The sequence below is a fragment of the Oryctolagus cuniculus genome, chromosome X, assembly GCF_051225735.1.
Source record: "Oryctolagus cuniculus isolate XC-2025 breed Fujian yellow rabbit chromosome X, ASM5122573v1, whole genome shotgun sequence".
Taxonomy (NCBI): Eukaryota; Metazoa; Chordata; class Mammalia; order Lagomorpha; family Leporidae; genus Oryctolagus; species Oryctolagus cuniculus.
This window is the reverse complement of record NC_142888.1, coordinates 20,822,497-20,839,966: the sequence shown is the minus strand read 5'-3', so window position 1 is coordinate 20,839,966 and position 17,470 is coordinate 20,822,497. Positions and strand designations below refer to the sequence as shown.

General features: G+C 43.4%; 1 protein-coding gene across 1 annotated transcript in view; it reads left to right on the top strand.

Annotated features, from left to right (window-relative positions):
• The first annotated feature begins 8,577 nt into the window (after window positions 1-8,577).
• TMEM47 (transmembrane protein 47) overlaps window positions 8,578-17,470 on the top strand; it is a 32,898-nt gene continuing 24,005 nt past the window's right edge. Inside the window, exon 1 of the mRNA XM_070067436.2 lies at window positions 8,578-9,059. Within this exon, the coding sequence (XP_069923537.1) occupies window positions 8,834-9,059 (226 nt within the window). The 5' untranslated portion in view covers window positions 8,578-8,833. The remainder of the gene's footprint in view (window positions 9,060-17,470) is intronic.

The following is a 17,470-nucleotide window of genomic DNA, read 5'->3' as shown; positions in this document are numbered from 1 at the left end:
ACTGTACAACAAGAAACCAAGGAGCCAAAAATATTTTTTAGTAAAATAAATTGTGTATACATACTTTAAAAATGCCTTCTGATTAATTGTCTTCTTCTGTTTCTCTTAATCTCTGTTTCTTTTACTTTGTATTTAGGAATGAGAGTAATCATTGAAAAAAAAAATGGTGGATAGTTTTGTGTCAACTGGTGAAGCCGGCTTTTGCAAAGCCTGCTGGTTCAAGTCCCAGCAGCTCCCTGTTAATATGCCTGGGAAAGCAGCAGAAGACAGTCCAAGTACTTGGGCCCCTGCCAGCCACGTAGGACACTGGAAAGAAGCTCCTGGATCTTGGCTTCAATTTGGTCCAGTCCCACCCATTGTGGCTATTTGGCGAGTGAACCAGTGGATGGAAGATATCCCTTTCTATTCTATCTCTCTCTTTCTCTCTCTCTCTCTCTCTCTCTCTCTCTCTCTGTGTGTGTGTGTGGTGTGTGTGTGTAACTGCCTTTCAAACAAATAAATAAATCTTTAAAACAAAAGAAAATAATTAGGAAAATATCAAGAATTTAAAAAGGAGATCATAAAATGAACACAATTACTATGTATGGAATAACAAAGTACTTTGTAGCAAGTCTATCAATAAACAAATTCATGCCCTTTAAAATCATTACTGTTTAGTTTTGGTGACTCCAAAGCAGAACTTTAATGTATCGATTTTCTCTTATATTATTTGATCCTATCTTCAGAAACTTAAGCGAAGTACACAAACCAGATTTGTTTGTTCTCTCAAAAGGACACCTGTTCATAAAACAGAAATGTATTCCATGAAAGGCTTGAGCAGTGTGATCAACTCAGTCAATGAAAAAGTATTTAAGAAAAAAATAAATAAAAGTATCCAGTGTTTTTCTCTCTCTCTCTCTCTCTCTCTCACACACACACACACACACACACACACTCACACACACACAGACACACACACACAGTGTGATCCCTCTCTGGCTACAAAGAAAGCATTAAAATACATGACCAAATGAGTGTCCAGAGACTGAAATGAAAGTGACAATGAATTGCTGAAAGATTCATATCACCATGAGAAAACTGAAATAGGCATTCAGTAAAATAGATTAGAAAAACAAACTTCTCTGAATAAGTTTAGGAATCTATTTTATCTCTCTTGGTTTATTAAAATTGGTGATATTGTGTCAAAAATAGTAAGTTATCAGAAATACAGCTTCAGGAGTGAGCACTGTGGAGCAGTGGGTTAAGATACCAATTGGGACACCCATATCCTATACCAGAGTGCCTGATTCATTCCCTGAAGTCTTGGCTACTCCATGATCCTGATCCAGCTTCCTGCTAATGCACCTGAAAGGCAGTGGATGATGGCTCAAGTACTTTGGTTCCTGTAATCTATTTGGGAGATGTGGTTGGAGATCCTGTCCCCTGTTTACCTTGGCTTTGGCCCAGCTGTTGCAGATATTTTGGGGGTAAGCCAGCAAGCTGGAAGATCTTTTTTAATTCCCTCTCTCTCTCTCCTCCTCCTCCTCCTAATACTACTTTCTCTGTTACCCTGGTTATCAAATAAATAATTTTTTTTAAGAATCACTGAATCACAGTTCACTATAGATCAGTAACATCAAAACATAGAATGGTAGCATCCATCACATTGATCTGATACCCGCCATGAAAAACTAGTCCCTATAAGGGTTATGAACCTGCCCTTAAATCTTAATTATCAACTCTAGTGATCAATAATTTTTTGTTATCTTCCAAATTTCTTTCTGACCTAGAGATCATTCCTATATAATTGGACATTTCTAATTCTATTAAAAATAAGTTTTACTTCCCATTCACTTTAATTTTCTACCATTGTGAAAATCCTTTATCCACTATCTCTGAATTTCATGTCCCCTAAACTGACTTTCCCATAAGACATCTCTAGCTCCCTTTTGCTTTCATAGGCAGCTTCTATTCACAACAATGTACACTGACACACCAATTTTTGTCAATTAAAAAGACTATACATGAGATTTCAAAATCTGATAACTGGGTTGCCTAAAGATAAGGAATTTTAAAGGAGCCCAGGGAGCAAGTGTTAAAATGGATATTCTTTTTAAGATTTATTTATTTATTTGAAGGTCAGAGTTACACAGAGAGAGAAGAGGCAGACAAAGAGAGAGATAGAGGTCTTCCATCAGCTGGTTCACTCCCCAATTGGCCACAAACGGCTGGAGCTATGCTGATCCGAAGACAGGAGCCAGGAGCTTCTTCCATGTCTCCCACATGGGTGCAGGGGCCTAAGGACTTGGGCCATCCTCTACTGCTTTTTCAGGCCACAGCAGAGAGCTGGATCGGAAGTGGAGCAGCTGGGACTCAAACCAGTGGGACTCAAACAGGAGGAATCTTTACCTGCTACATCACAGCACCGGCCCCATGGATGAAGTCTAAAACCACAAAAATGCAGCTTCATCCTCTGACTTAGCCTGGAGATATCATTTCCAGGCTTGTAACTGTCCCTGTTTGAGTGGATTAGCTGCCAGTTTGTACTTTGTTCCATGATGTTCTTTCAGATGACTTGGGTAACTGCACTTCTGCCTTTTACTTCTAAATCCATAGCTCATTCGTATATTGCAGAACTACAGCAATGTCACAAAGTGAATTCAGTAGAAGCCAGATGTCATACTTCATATTCCTCAATTTCTAAAGTTGATTTTTTAAAATGTACTTAGAGACACATTTCTATTTTTCTTCAATATCATTAATATATCATCAGAAGGCCAGCGCCGTGGCTCAATAGGCTAATCCTCCACCTGCGGCGCCGGCAACCGGGTTCTTGTCCCGGTTGGGGTGCCGGATTCTGTCCCAGTTGCCCCTCTTCCAGGCCAGCTCTCTGCTATGGCTGGGAGTGCAGTGGAGGATGGCCCAAGTGCTTGGGCCCTGCACCCACATGGGAGACCAGAAGCACCTGGCTCCTGGCTTCAGATCAGCGCAATGCACTGGCCGCAGCGCACCGGCCGCCGCAGTCATTGGAGGGTGAACCAACGGCAAATGGAAGACCTTTCTCTGTCTCTCTCTCTCTCTCACTGTCCACTCTGCCTGTCAAAAATAAAAATAAAAATAAAAAAATAAAAAAAAATCAGAATCATCAGCTGCACTGAGACTCATAGTTTGTAGGAACAAAACATAATGATGTGGTTTGGGACCATTGTGTGGTCAAGAATACTTGATGCAAGCTAAAACAAAGTTGACTCACCATTAACATTGGGACCCAAATCAATGTCAAATAAAGCCTGCTGATAAGTAGACATGAAAGAAACAGTTTTCTGCATGTTACCACAAAATGTGAAGAGTATGGATGAAAATGGCCAAGCTTTATTTTCTTAGTAGCTCTCTGATAGAACTGCTTGTTGTAGAGGTTAAACTCTGAGAGACCTGAGGAGATGATATCATTCAGCACTTTCCAAACTTTAACTTGTACATAAATCACTGGAGATCCTGTTAAATTACTGATTCTTCCATAGGTCTCAATTTCTGGAAGAGCCAGAAATCACAATTTCCAAAAATCTATCAGGTCAGGCAAGTATTGCTGGCAACTGCACTTAATGTAGCAAGGGTTTAAGAGCACTAAGGATGGAAATTACTGAATGAGCCGTTGAGGAGAGGTGGGAGAAATGGAACTAACAGAGCAGAGACAGATGGGAGTTCTGATTAGGCCAGTTAAGATGTGTCTTCAGTGTAGCACCACTTCCTCAGGACTTCTCAAGCATAGTTTATAGATCAAAAATATTTTATTTGCTTTTCCTGGGAACTAGTACAGAGACTGACATTTCACCTAGGCTTGCTAGATATAGAATTGAATATTTGAGTAGATGTAGAACCAAATACAAAAGAACAGATAAACGCAAAAATTTAATAGCCAAATACAAGGAAGAACAGAAAAGGGAAGAACAAAGGACTGTGATTTCTGAAGAATTATGCAGTTAGAGAATTAAGCAAAGTTTACCGAAATCTCCCAGGGACCAGTCGTTCTAGTTGACATCTAGATTATATTAATGTAATCATTATGATTAGTGTTTACCATATGCCAGGCATTATACTTTATGCAAATTACCTCATTAATCCTCACTACAACAGAAAGACATATCACTCCATTGTATAAGGGAACTGAGGTTAATGGCATGCCCAAAGCCATATAATCCATAGGTTCTAGATTACATTAACCTTAGTTTTGCTGAATCAAAAGAAAATCCATTTGTTGTTTACTAAAGACCAGTAAGCTTTAAAGGAGAGGAGGAAAACAATGTGAAACAGGTAGGCTGAAGAAAGATGGAATAAAATAACTCAGGAAATGAGATAATGCACTGATCTTCACATCATACTGATATTTTTCCACCTCTGTTTGTTTGGACCTGAATGAGCTGGCATTTTGAATACTGACAGACTGCAGACATATTATGCAGTACTCCTTAGTCACTTTACAGACTAATTTTAAAAAGTGGAATCTAGAGGTGAGAGCTACACTGAAATAAAATTTCTCAGAGGATCTTTTATCCACTAGCCTAACTCCCCTGGCACTGCTGACATTTAAGACCACCTTTTGAAAACCGCAGAGAGAATGACCTAAAGTGCATTCTTCTAGTTGAAAGTGTGAGAATAAACAGCTCCAGGTACCTTTTCTACTTAATTCTTTTTAACTTAAGTCTTCCTTCAATTAACAATGAATCATCATTATACTTAACGTATGATTTGGGGTCCATTTTCCCCCACTGCACAAGTGTGTTGCTTAGGCCACAAAGGAGAAGGACCCACACTTTCTAATGGAGGAGAATTTTCTGACACCACACTGAGGAAGGGCTGCCAACTACAGCAGCACTAAGACTGTGTTACACATAGAAAGTAATTTAACAGTGTCAACCATCATGGCTGAATCTATTGCTAAGGGGGAGAAAGTGACATTACAGTGCTGGAACATGGGAAGGCAACTAAGCAAACTTTTCTTAGACTTTTCCCATCTAGTCACAAGTCCCTCCATTCAAATGCCCAATGCTAAAAGATCTCTTTGAGAATTATCTCTGAAAACACATCAAACAATGCACAAAGATTGCTTTACACTAAAATTAGAGTCCTGGAGGAAGCTTACTTAACAAAGAGATCAGAGGGAGATGAACAATTCCACAAGACAACATCTGATGTTCCCTTCCACTCCTATTTTAACTTCAACACTCATGTCATGATTCAACACTAAGCACCCTCAAGTTCCACCAAGCATAAGCTTCACCTACTCCTAGCAAAATCTCAACTATTCAGGCTAACCATTTTTGAGGATTTTGGTTCCATTTTCAACTTGGTTCTGATGTCAATGGTACCTAAGGATAACTGAAATTTCACAAGCATGAGAATATTTTGGTAGGCATGCACTTGTTTCAGGGTAACCAACAGTCTTGAGCTATAATGGTAAAAACAAAAATTTAAAATGCAATCATGATGTGCTTTGCATGTTTACACCTGATCATTTCTCCCCAGCTATAACTGAGGACAAATGAAATATAAATGTAGAGGAAGATACGTGCCTACTGGGAACTGTTGGCTAAAAAGAAAATAATAAGTGGTTGACAAAAATGATAAAGATATTTAGAATCAGTATAACTCACCAAGCATATTCTAATTTTCCTATATTATTACCTTCTGGGCAACTAATTCTAACTTCTTTCAATACAATAAACATACTTACTTTTTTGTTATTTTTTTGATAGGCAGAGTGGACAGTGAGAGACAGAGAGAATAAACATACTTATTTTTAAAACTAATCACCCTTCCTCTCTAGTGTCCTCTAGTGTTTTCATTTCTGCCATTTATTTCCCTTCTTTGTAGGCAAATAAATTATTATGATTATGGGGACTACCATGAACTATCAATTAATGTGAAATCAAAACATCAACACATAACGAGAATAGCAAATGTGCTACTATTAACTTATACCTAACTGACTCAACAGTATAGTATATTTTAAATCATAAAAGACATTGCAAATGGTGAAACTTGATTGTTTAGAAGTGGAAATAAATTTTTGTAAATGTTTTAAAAGGCAGAAATAACAATTACAAATATTAATCATAGCCATTTATGATCATTTTAACCCAACATCTTCGCTTCTTCCAGGTCTCCCATGTGGGTGCAGGGGCCCAAGGACTTGGGCCATCTTCTACTGCTTTCTTAGGCCATAGCAGAGAGCTAGGTTGGAAGTGGAACAGCCAGGACTCGAGCTGGCACCCATATGGGATGCCGGCACTTCAGGCAGCGGCTTTATCCACTACGCCACAGTGGCGGCTCCAACCTCATTAATTATTATAAATGGCACACAGGTCTTATTATATTATGCTTTTGCTCACCTCACAGTCCTTTTGGAGCAAACCACAAGAATGGTATAGCAAAGAGAGTAAACCTCTAGAGTACTCATCTCTGTCAGTCCTAAAGTATTTTACAGAGCTTATTATCTGTTACATTGGAAAAACAATTGGTGGGTATTTCTAATCTCTCAATGACTTGTTCACTGTTTTGTTGTTTGTTTGTTTGTTTGTTTTTGGTCAATTTGTCTCTGCATTCCATTATTCCTCTCTGCCAGCAAACCAATGGAGTGACTTCAGTTGTGAAATCCATGGTGCAAGAAAATTTTTCTAGGATCTGGGAGGAAAGGCCACACTGAAAGAGCCCAGCCAAGTGACCCTGTGCATCCCACAATCTACTCTGTATGGATGGTGGTCTGGGTTGAGAAAAATTAGGGGACAACTCCACAAGGCTCAACTACAGAAGGCTTTAGTATTGACAGTGACCAGCAGCTGCTGTGCCAGTGACAAATTGATGACTTGAGCAATGTATAGATTTGTTCGGCTCATTTCTGAAACAGCAAATTATTTTCCCCTTCCTTCCTGATTAAGTCCCCTGTGTGAAAAAAGGAAGCAAGCCTGAATTAGAGGGAACAAAGACAAATAAAAGTATTGACTGGCTAGAAAAGGAACTTACTAAAGGAAAGGTGATAAAAAAAGGTGTGTGTGGGGGGGGAGATTTCATTGAAACTTTAAATAGTCAATAAATTTTCATAAAGATTGTTTTTGAATGTGCATTCTAAATGCACAACCTAAGTCCAGATGGAAAAAACAACAAAGGAGTCCTGTTACCCCAGTTCATGGCCCTGGTGTTAACACCTGCTAGTGCTGCAGGAGGAGCTGTGTTCCAGGAGGAGCGCTTGGCTTCTTTCTGGCTGGGAGGCCAAGAGGCCAGCAGGGAGCCGGCAGGCGAGGCCCTCAGGTAGGGGCAAGTAGCCGACTTCCGCTGAGTCTCATTCTCCAGCTGCTACTTGCATCAAAATGCGGTCAGCGATGGAAACCTGCGGCTCGGCGGGAAAGCAACGCTACTGGGGCAGAGCAGGAAACCCTCGGTCCAGGACGGTGTTTCCTAAAGGGGCGAGGGTCGTCTTCCAAACTCCGGATCTTAACCACTGTTGAGAAGGCGAAGGTCTGAAAACACCTTCGCGGCCGCCACTGATCAATTTCACGTCGTTTCTTTCCTAGCGAGGCGGGAAAGCCGCCTGGCGCACGCTGAACTCGCCCCCGCAGAGCGCCATCCCAATTCCAGGGGCGCGGGGTGGCCGCACGGAGCGCGGACTGCAAGGGGCGCGTGCGTGGGCGCCGGGGCCGCGTGCCTGGCCCGAGGGCGCTCCTCACAGCCCCACTCGTTTCCCACGCACCGGGGATTTGCCGCCTGCCCGCTGCGGGCCCGGGCCGGGTCTTTCGGGGGCCAAGGACGGCCCAGCGCCCAGGCTGGAGTCCGGCTTGGCCCGGGGCGAAGCCCAGCGCACCGAGGACTCCGCCAGCCCGCAGGGCGCCGAGCGGCGGCGAAGACACGGTCCGCCCGGCATCTGGGCGCACGCTCAGCCCGCGCAGGCGCCGGCGCTCCGCAAGCGCCCTGCAGCGGGGGCCCGAGGCCGGCGCGCCCAGGGCTCCGCAGCGGCGGCAGCGCGGGGCGAAGCGAGGCGACACGAAACAGGGGCTCCCGGGCCCGTTCCGGGACGGGGAGGGGGCGGCCGTCCTGGACGGGGAGGGGGCGGCGTGCCGTCCGTCACTTTTCTCCTCTCAGGACGGGAAAGTGCCCAGGGGTAGGAGCGCGTTACGCGACTGAGGGCACCTCACCTCGCTCTGGGAGCCAAGCCTAGGCACCCCGGCCTCCACCTGCGACGCCGTCTAGAAAGGCACCTGCCCCTGCTCCCTAAGGAAGGGGGCCCACGTCACGGGGAGGGGGCAGCCAGGGCCCCGGAGCGAGCGCGGCCAAAGAAGGGCGGCCAGGAGACCCCGGAGTGAGCGCGGCCAAGGAAGGGCGGCCAGGAGACCCCGGAGCGAGCGCGGCCAGGGAAGGGCGGCCAGGCCCCGGCCGCGGGGAGAGGCGGGGAGAGGCGGGGAGCGCTCGCGCCCGGCTCCGCGCGGGGCAGGGCAGCGGGGGGCGGGGCGGCGGGGGCGGGCCCCAGCCTCGGCGCCGGGAGCGCAGCCCGACCCCGCCCCTCCCGCCCGGCACCGCCTCCCGCAGCCCGGGGAGGGGCCGGGGCGGAGCGAGCCGGGCCGCGCCGGGGCGGAGCGGGCGCGGGCGCGGGCGCTGGCAGAGCGCGGCGCGGGCCGGACGGGAGGGTCCGGGGCGGGATTGGCGTCGCCGCGGCTGCCGACGACCGCACCCGGCCGCCGCCTGGGCAGACCCGCGGCGCTGCGCAGCGGCTCGCCCGCGTCCCTCCTCGGGCGGTCGGCTCCCGGCTCTCCGCACGCGGCCGCGACCTGGTCTTCGGCGGGGCGGGCGGCAGCGGCGCCCGGGCATGGCTTCGGCGGGCAGCGGCATGGAGGAGGTGCGCGTGTCGGTGCTGACCCCGCTGAAGCTGGTCGGGCTGGTGTGCATCTTCCTGGCGCTGTGTCTGGACCTGGGCGCCGTGCTGAGCCCGGCCTGGGTCACGGCCGACCACCAGTACTACCTGTCCCTGTGGGAGTCCTGCCGGAAGCCCGCCAGCCTGGACATCTGGCACTGCGAGTCCACGCTCAGCAGCGGTGAGGGCCCCGCGCGCCGCGACCCCCGCCGCCCGCCCGGCGCAGCCCCGCGCCCTGTGCCGGGACGGCCGCCGCCGCCTCTCCCTGCGCTCCCGGTCCCCGCCCTGCTGCGGACCCCGCATCCCGGCCTCGGCCCTGCGGGTCTCCGAGCGGGCTCCTGGTCGCCCACCCCGGGGCGCCGGCCCCCGCCCTCCGCCTGCTCCCGTGGCCATTGCGCCCGCTCTGGAGTAACACGTATGCTACTTCGGGCGACTGTTGTCTTTGCAGGCCAGAGCCATGTGGTTGTGCAGAAGTGCTGCGCCTTCCACGCCGCGGGTGTCGGGCTTTTTAGTAAGATAGACCGGGCAGAACCGCCCCAACTCCACCAGGACGCGTGCGTCCCCTGCTCGGTCCTCCCCGCTCCGTTCCTCCTCTCTCCAGGAGGCGTTTGCCTGAGTTTACCCCTTAGAGCTCACGTTCCTGCCTGCTTTACTCCACCCCAGCTGGGCTTTCCCCAGTGCGTTCTGATTTGGGTTTTAGTTCCCTAAATGTTTGAGGGATTTGGCGAGTTGGGAGAGAGGCTTAATTTTTTTCCTTTTTTGGTGACAGCATCGTTGGTTGTGACTTGCCCTTCTTTTGCACTCTTAAGTAACTGCTCTTTCATCGCAACCTTTCTTTCTCTTCTCCAAGAGCAGATGCCTGGAAAGTTGTGCTTTATTCAACCAGCAGAGAGCTCCAAATAGAAGGGATGGGGCTGGCGAGGGAAATAGAAAAGAAAGTAGACCCCGGACTTTGAGCCCTAAGGGGGCTTTGTGGCTTTACTCCCTTTCTGACCCTCCGGTTACCTTACCCAGCGCCCTAGTTTTGTCCTTACCAAAAATCTGCCAACTTCCGATTTCTTGCTGCAAACCCTTTTCTCTCTGATCTTGATTCTTAAGCTGCTAGTGTCAGCGCAGAGAATGGTGATTTTCTACACACACACACACACACACACCTGGAAAACTCATTAAATTTCTTTGTGACAGTTTCATGTCCTCCCCAGGGCTATTTATAAAGCTTTACTGGCAACGTTTCAAGTTCCAGCAAAGTTGAAATAGCAGGAAAAGCCACAAAACTCTGATTTTTTTCTTTGTCTTTGGTTTCTTGTTATAAGAGGGATTAGTTCACTTGGCTAACTTTCTTCTATAAATTTTATTTTGTGTTCACAAAAGGTTTTTTTTTCTTTGATATCCCCTCAAAATTCCCATTGAAGGATTTCATCTTTGTTGATTAATTCACTGTGGAAGGGACTGGTTGGCAGCAGGAGGTCAACATTTAGGTCTTTTCATTCTTTCAGGGTTAGTTGTTTACAACTAAAGATAAAATAAGTCAGTAAAATGCCTTTCTTCAGTAACCAGGGGATCCAAATAAACTTTGTAGAAAATATCCTTCTTTCCCTCTCTTCAATAGAAATGGAAATTTATGTAGGAATGCCAGCTTCAGCAGGTCTCCTTAGCAACAGGAATCTTTTGCCCCTTTCTTTCTGTCTCCTGAAATAATAGCCCTCTGATTGCATAAAGACTTTTCAAATAGGTTAGAGAAACCAGCTTCAACTCCTATTTGCTTTTCAGCCCCGTATCCTTTTCTCTTGGCCAGGAATGTAGGGAATGGGGAGAAGCCAGCTAGAGTTTGTTAAGCAGTATGGCAGTGTTTGCTAATCTTTCCTTAATTGCCTCCATACCCGTTTCTCTCAGCTTTTTCCCCTACACGGGAAAGAAATAGGGGGGTACAAGATTAATGCATATACAGTGGGAATAGGACTGCAAAGCAAAAATCAAAGGCAGCACAGTTCCTGTTCACTCCCCCCCACTCACACACCCTTTATTCTGCCCCCTCGCTGAAATTCACACCCCAGCATCTATTTCTATTTGAATTTCTATTTGAACTTCTGAAAATCAGCTCCAGTAATATTTTGCTTAAAAATTAGTTTGCAGCCCAGAAAAAGTAGAGTGAGTAAGCAAATGGATAAACAATAGAGATTTCTGAAAGGCTGTCTGGAACAAGTTCTTGACGTTCATGATGTGATAGCAGTTCATTTTTGCTCTGCGAAGGAAGGGAAACTAGGGAAAATTGCTCTGAATCCCCGCCTTGCAAAATAGACTTGCTTAAACTGTTATGTGGAATTGAAGCTTCTGTCCAATAGTGTTTTGAAAGGAAGGGGGAACGCCTGAATCGAAACCAGCAATGCTTTTCTTGCTTGTTCCAAAGGGCAGGCAGCTAGCTTTTTTCCATCTGTTTGCTGTATGGAGTAGCAGAAAACGAGGAAGGGAATGTCTTTTGTGAAGATTTTAAGAGATGCACTTCATTGTCTCTCGAAATGAATTACCCAGGGAGAAATCATTGAGGACAGTTTTACTGAAGGCCCTTCACCAGGATCTTCAGGGCTTAATTAAAAACCTTTGTCTTAATTAGAATTAAAACTGCTGTGAAGAGGCAAGCTTGTATTTACAGAAGGGAAATTTCAGTAATGTTGCTATTGATGGCAGTGTGTCCTACTTAGGCCCAGTTTCCACTGAAACTTTTCCCCAAGCCATTATTTTTAAACTTGTATTTTAATTCTGGTACCAAATATGCATCGTTGGCTGCTTATAACCCGTTTTATGATTTTAAGCGAAGGCAGAACCATGCCGGGTGTATTGAAGATTGCATCAGCACTTCTAGTAGGAACCAGTAATCCGGTTGTCAGTCAGCCGCAATGCTTCTCTATGGTGTCCCAATTTACTGTATGGGAAGAGTCCAGACACTGGTCACAAGTTTGTCTCTTTTCACAAAAGACAAATGAGAAAACAGCTAATTGACAACTGTGGAAACAAACAAACAAAAACTGTGCTTGTTAGGAAGTTTACAATATGCAGTCTTCACATGCTTGCTGGCAACAAAATTTGTTTCTAGTACCGATTTCCCCCAGTACTATTTTGGGTAGCTTTTTAATAAATCTCCGGTCTTTTACAAAATAGTAGTAATGTTTTAGACGCCTGCTTAGTCACATTTTTTTTTTTTTGTAGAATATAGTTGATCAGGGTTTCACAGCCATAGCATTTACATGAGAATGCTTAGTAAAAATAGGATGGCTCACTTGTGTATAGAATGATGATGCCCTAAATGTGCTATATAACCTAAATAGTGATTTTTACATTTCTTCTTTAAAATTTATATATATTTAACTATTACATATAAAGAAGATTGCTTTTTATTATCTGTAAATCTTATTATTGACTCAGCAAAAAGCAAGGACATACAGATAGCAAAATGAACACATTCTACTGACAATAATTTGGAAATACAACAAGTACATTAATTCATCTTTGCAGCCACAAAATACTTGATCAAACACCACCTTTTTCAAAGAATGTTGTTAACATCATTCATATACTTTCCCTATAAATAGCTACATTTGTAACATGAGTCATTGATGCTTTTGAAATGGCACAGTACTGTATGCTAATAACAACTGAATATTATTATTTCCAGATAGAGATTTTAAGAGTGCTTTTTAGATGACTGATTTTTAAAACTTTCAGGTGAAAATCCACTTTAATAGATATTTAAAAGAAGCTATATTAGGTGGTAGTTCAAGGTAAACAAAACTGTGAACATTGACAAACCTTAAAAAAAATCAGATACAGTATCATCTGAGCATATTTTTTAATCTATACCTTAATTAAGAAACAAGTCCATTGGGAAACTTCGCTTTGTGATTTGTCCTAGGGAAAGCTCAGTTCGTTGCTTAAGAGAAGTTGATATTGATGCATGTTTACAAATAGTTCAGCAAGCCTGGAAGCCACTGCAGTTATATACTCTTTTCTGGCTTACTTGGAAAGAACATAGGTTTAAAAAAAAGTACACAGCATACACAGGTAGAAAGTTAGTGGGCTATGAGTTGGCACCAAAACTTTCTTAGTGAATAAACCACAGAAGACCAAGTACAACTTATTTCAAGATCTTCATGATGATTTTCTTCTACTATCTTTAAGATTTTCAAGTCTACCATATTTACTTTATAGTTTGTGGACAGATATAATTCCTCTTTCGCTCAGGTTCATAGAAGGATTATAATCCTCAGGGAGCCACTTCATCAGTCTTTAGCAGCTAAGTGGTGTGATGGGTACATGAAAAGCCTGGTCCTTAATAAAACATTTCAAAACAAACAAAAGCATATCTCAAGCAATAGATTTTACCTACTGTCAGAAATACATTTCAGGAATTTCTTTCAAGTGTCTGCTTAGAAGAAAGGCCGCTTAGAGAGACCATAGATATGGCCAGTGCTACTAGAAACATTAATGAAAGTGATGTTTCATAATAAGTGATGTTTCATAATAAATCTCTGTAATATAGTACCTAAATACCGAAGCAAATTCCTATATGAACTGTGCTAAATCACAACGTAATCCTGTAGTAGGACAGAGTAGTATTGTAGAGAATAGGGGAGACTTTGGATTGTAATTGAGTTGAACTTGACCACTTCCCACTCATATGACCTTATGAAATTTACTTAACATCTTTAAATGGCTTGCCATATAGGTTAAATAAATTAAGCATTGTATTCTTTCTTCTATGTTACATATTCAGAAAAACCCAAAGTTCTATTGTTTTCAGTAATTGGGAACTTTTTTCCCTTAAATTGTAAAATTTCTTTGCATTGCCTAGTAATGTATGATGTTAACTTACAATTTAAATTTACATTTATAATACCTAGCATTTAACAAGATTCTTGGTAGATCATGATCACAAAGCTGTTATCCGACAGCTACCTTTTATTCAGTACTATTACAGGCCGGATGCCTCAATTATTTCCAAAGTCACAATAAACTTGCCAATTAGCTAATGCTATCACTGGATAATATTGAGGAGATTGGAAATTATTTAGCTTTACCACAATCTCAATAAATCAATGGGAGAGATATGTTCCAGTTACTAATGCTGGAGAACTAACTACACCAAAGTTTCATGGTTTAAGATAAGCAGCATTGTATTATGCTCATGAATTCTATGGGTCAGGAATTCTGATAGGGCATAACCAGGATGGGTGGCTCTGCTCCAGGATGCCTGGAGCCACAGTTGAAGATAACTGTAATGGCTAGGGACTGGAACATCTATAAGTACAGGATACTTTTCTAGATGATTTCCCTCATGGCTTTGGCCCCTAGGTGGGAATGACTGGGAAGCTGGGACTTTTACTGAAACATCTAACATGATATGGCCTTCCTAGCCTGAAGGTCTCAGAATTGGTGGACTTGTTTCAGGATGAGTGGTTTCACAGACATAGAGATTCTTAAGAGAACCCCAGAGTCTCTCAGATTTAACCTTAGAAATCCCACCACTATTCCAGAGCATTTTATTGGTTACAGAGGAGCCATATAGGCTGCTCAGATACAGGGGGACAAGATTGGACTCCACTTCTCTTTATAAAAGTTTTCTGTTTACTTTTATTTATTTGAGAGGGAGAGAGAGAGATTGATTGATCCTCTGTTGTTGGCCCCCTCCCTAAATGGACATAACAGACAGGGGTGGGCCAGGCTCAAACCAGGAACCTGGAACTTCATATGAGTATCTCATGTAGGTGGCATGGATAAATTACTTGAGCTGTCACCTGCAACATCCTAGGTTGCACATTAGCAGGAAGCTGAATCAGAAACAGAGCAGTGATTCAAAACCAGTCACTCCGATATGGGATGCGAGTGTCCCAAGCAGCTTCTTAACCTCTTGAGTCAAATGCCTGCCCCAGACTCCATCTCTTGATGGAGCTAGTGGCAAGGTCACTGTGGAAGGGGATCAGGGATAGGAGATACTATTGAGCTATGTTTAGAGCATACAGTCTGTGAGTTTAGCTGCAAATATGCCTTCGTTATTGCCTCTCAAGAACAAAGGTAACCACATAGCTTCTGTACTTAAAGACTTTAAATTGATTGCATAAATCAATTTATGGCTAGAACAAAAAATTACCCTCAACCAACACATACATTCAGTGATGGGATCACTTTGGATTTGTGGTAAAATGAACTCAAGGACCTAACCTGTCCATAAATAGAGAAATACACACATACAGTCATATACTTATAAATAGAATCATATATTATTGATAAGTAAATTAGATTTTAGATGTTTTTATCATCAAGTTCATATTTTTCTCAAGGCTAGCCCTTAAAAATACTTCTTTTGCTTTTAAGTTGCTCCATTATGTACTGTAAAACAATGCCTTAGCTGTAAATTGAAAAATAATTCCACAAGTATGTGGAAGTCAGCCATCTAAGTTTTTTAAATTGATTGAATGAATAAAATTTTCATTTGACAACTTACACCATTCTGGCTTTATTAAATAAAATAATTTACCAAAAAAACTTTTTTAAGCAGAATTTCAACCTCAAATGTCAGAGCCACTGACAGGAAAATCATAGCAATCTTTTCCAATTGTTGGATCAGCTCCCTTGAAAATTAGAGAAGGACACATTTCCTTAACCTTTCTATTCCTACGTTTATGTGGGACTTGGGGACACTCAGGGGAATATCAGTTTTATAATCTAATCTTGCCTTTAGTATCAAAGACTCCCATTAAAGAAATACACATACAACAATGAGATATCCATGGTTTCCCAAGGAACAAGGAAATAAATATCTGGCTTATTTTCATCTCTATCAGCTTATTAACTGTTGAGAGATTTAAAACAATAGTTTAATAAGCCATGTTTCAAGATAATATCACAGATACTGATACTATCTGTTCAAACTATATGTTCACTAGGCAAAAAGATATTTTAAAAAATAGAAGTTGGACCCTTGAATCACATAAGTTGAGGACTCTTCATAAGGTTTGTGGAAATTCATATTATGAAAAAAGTTTGCAAGGATTTCAGTGTATTTTACACCAAAATAAACTTATCTTTGGATTTTGTTTTCCATGAACTTTTTGAAGTACCCTTATATTCACTGTATGTGAAAAGAGACATCCATAAAAACTCAAGTATTCATCTGAGAAGATTTTAAGATCCTTAAATCAATCATTCACCAAAATATTGCCATAGTGCTTTGTGAATGAAACATGGAGTCTTCCTAGCACTAGTAAGTGACCTAAAAGCAAAGTGACTTCTTCTGTCTGTGTCTTCTCACATGTACCCAATGAGTTAACTCCATTGAAGTATATTCACTGATTTCCTAGCAGGGTATAGACTTTATCCTCGGATAGTCAGCCAGTTAGTCTGCACATCAGACACTATACTAGATGGTGAAAGTAAGGGAATGGATGAAATAAGTGGTATTTTTTATTTTTTTAAAGATTTTATTTATTTGAGAAGTAGAGTTACAGACAGCGAGAGAAAGAGACGAGAGGTCTTCCATCCGCTGTTTCACTCCCCAGATGGTTGCAACTGCCGGAGCTGGGGCAATCTGAAACCAGGAGCCAAGAGCTTCTTCCTGGTCTCCCACGTGGGTGCAGGGGTCCAAGCACTTGGGCCACCCTCCACTGCTTTCCCAGGCCACAGCAGAGAGCTGGATTGGAAGAGAAGCAGCTGGGACTCGAACCGACGCCCATATGGGATGCCAGCGCTGTGGATGGATGATTAACCTACTGCACCACAGCACCAGCCCCAGTGGTATCTTTTAAATGAATTAATTGAATGTACAAAATGCTGTACAAGAGGAAGTAGAAGCTCCATTTCTGCAGAAGATTATTAGAAGGAGCTGTCAGGAGCTCTATCTTGCCAGTTTTATCATCCATATTTAGTAAGGTAATTTTTTTTTTTTAGAGAGAAAGCTTTTATTTAATAAATGTAAGTTTCATAGGTACAATTTTTGGATTATAGTGGTTCTTATCGTGGGTGGCTGGCTGGCTGTCTTCCTTCTATTCGTTGATTATTATCAGCTGCTCTAAAGCCATTGCAAAAAACTTTGGTTGCTTAGAGGAAGGTCACCCACTCATTTTCTAGTGTGGTATTTCTTCCTGCCTGTACAAATAACCAAGTTTTCTAAATGATAACCTGCATTTTTTTCCAAAGTGGAAAAGAAACAATATTCAATATGCTATACTTATCACAACTTTACAGAAATCCATGATTAGAAATTACTACTGGCCAGCGCCACGACTCAATAGGCTAATCCTCCGCCTGCGGTGCCGGCACACCGGGTTCTAGACCCTGTCAGGGCGCCGGATTCTGTCCCGGTTGCCCCTCTTCCAGGCCAGCTCTCTGCTATAGCCCAGGAGTGCAGTGGAGGATGGCCCAAGTGTTTGGGCCCTTCACCCCATGGGAGACCAGGAGAAGCACCTGGCTCCTGCCGGATCAGTGCGGTGCGCAGGCCAGCGTGCGGCGGCCGCAGCGGCCATTGGAGGGTGAACCAACAGCAAAAGGAAGACCTTTCTCTCTGTCTCTCTCTCTCACTTTCCACTCTGCCTGTCAAAAAAT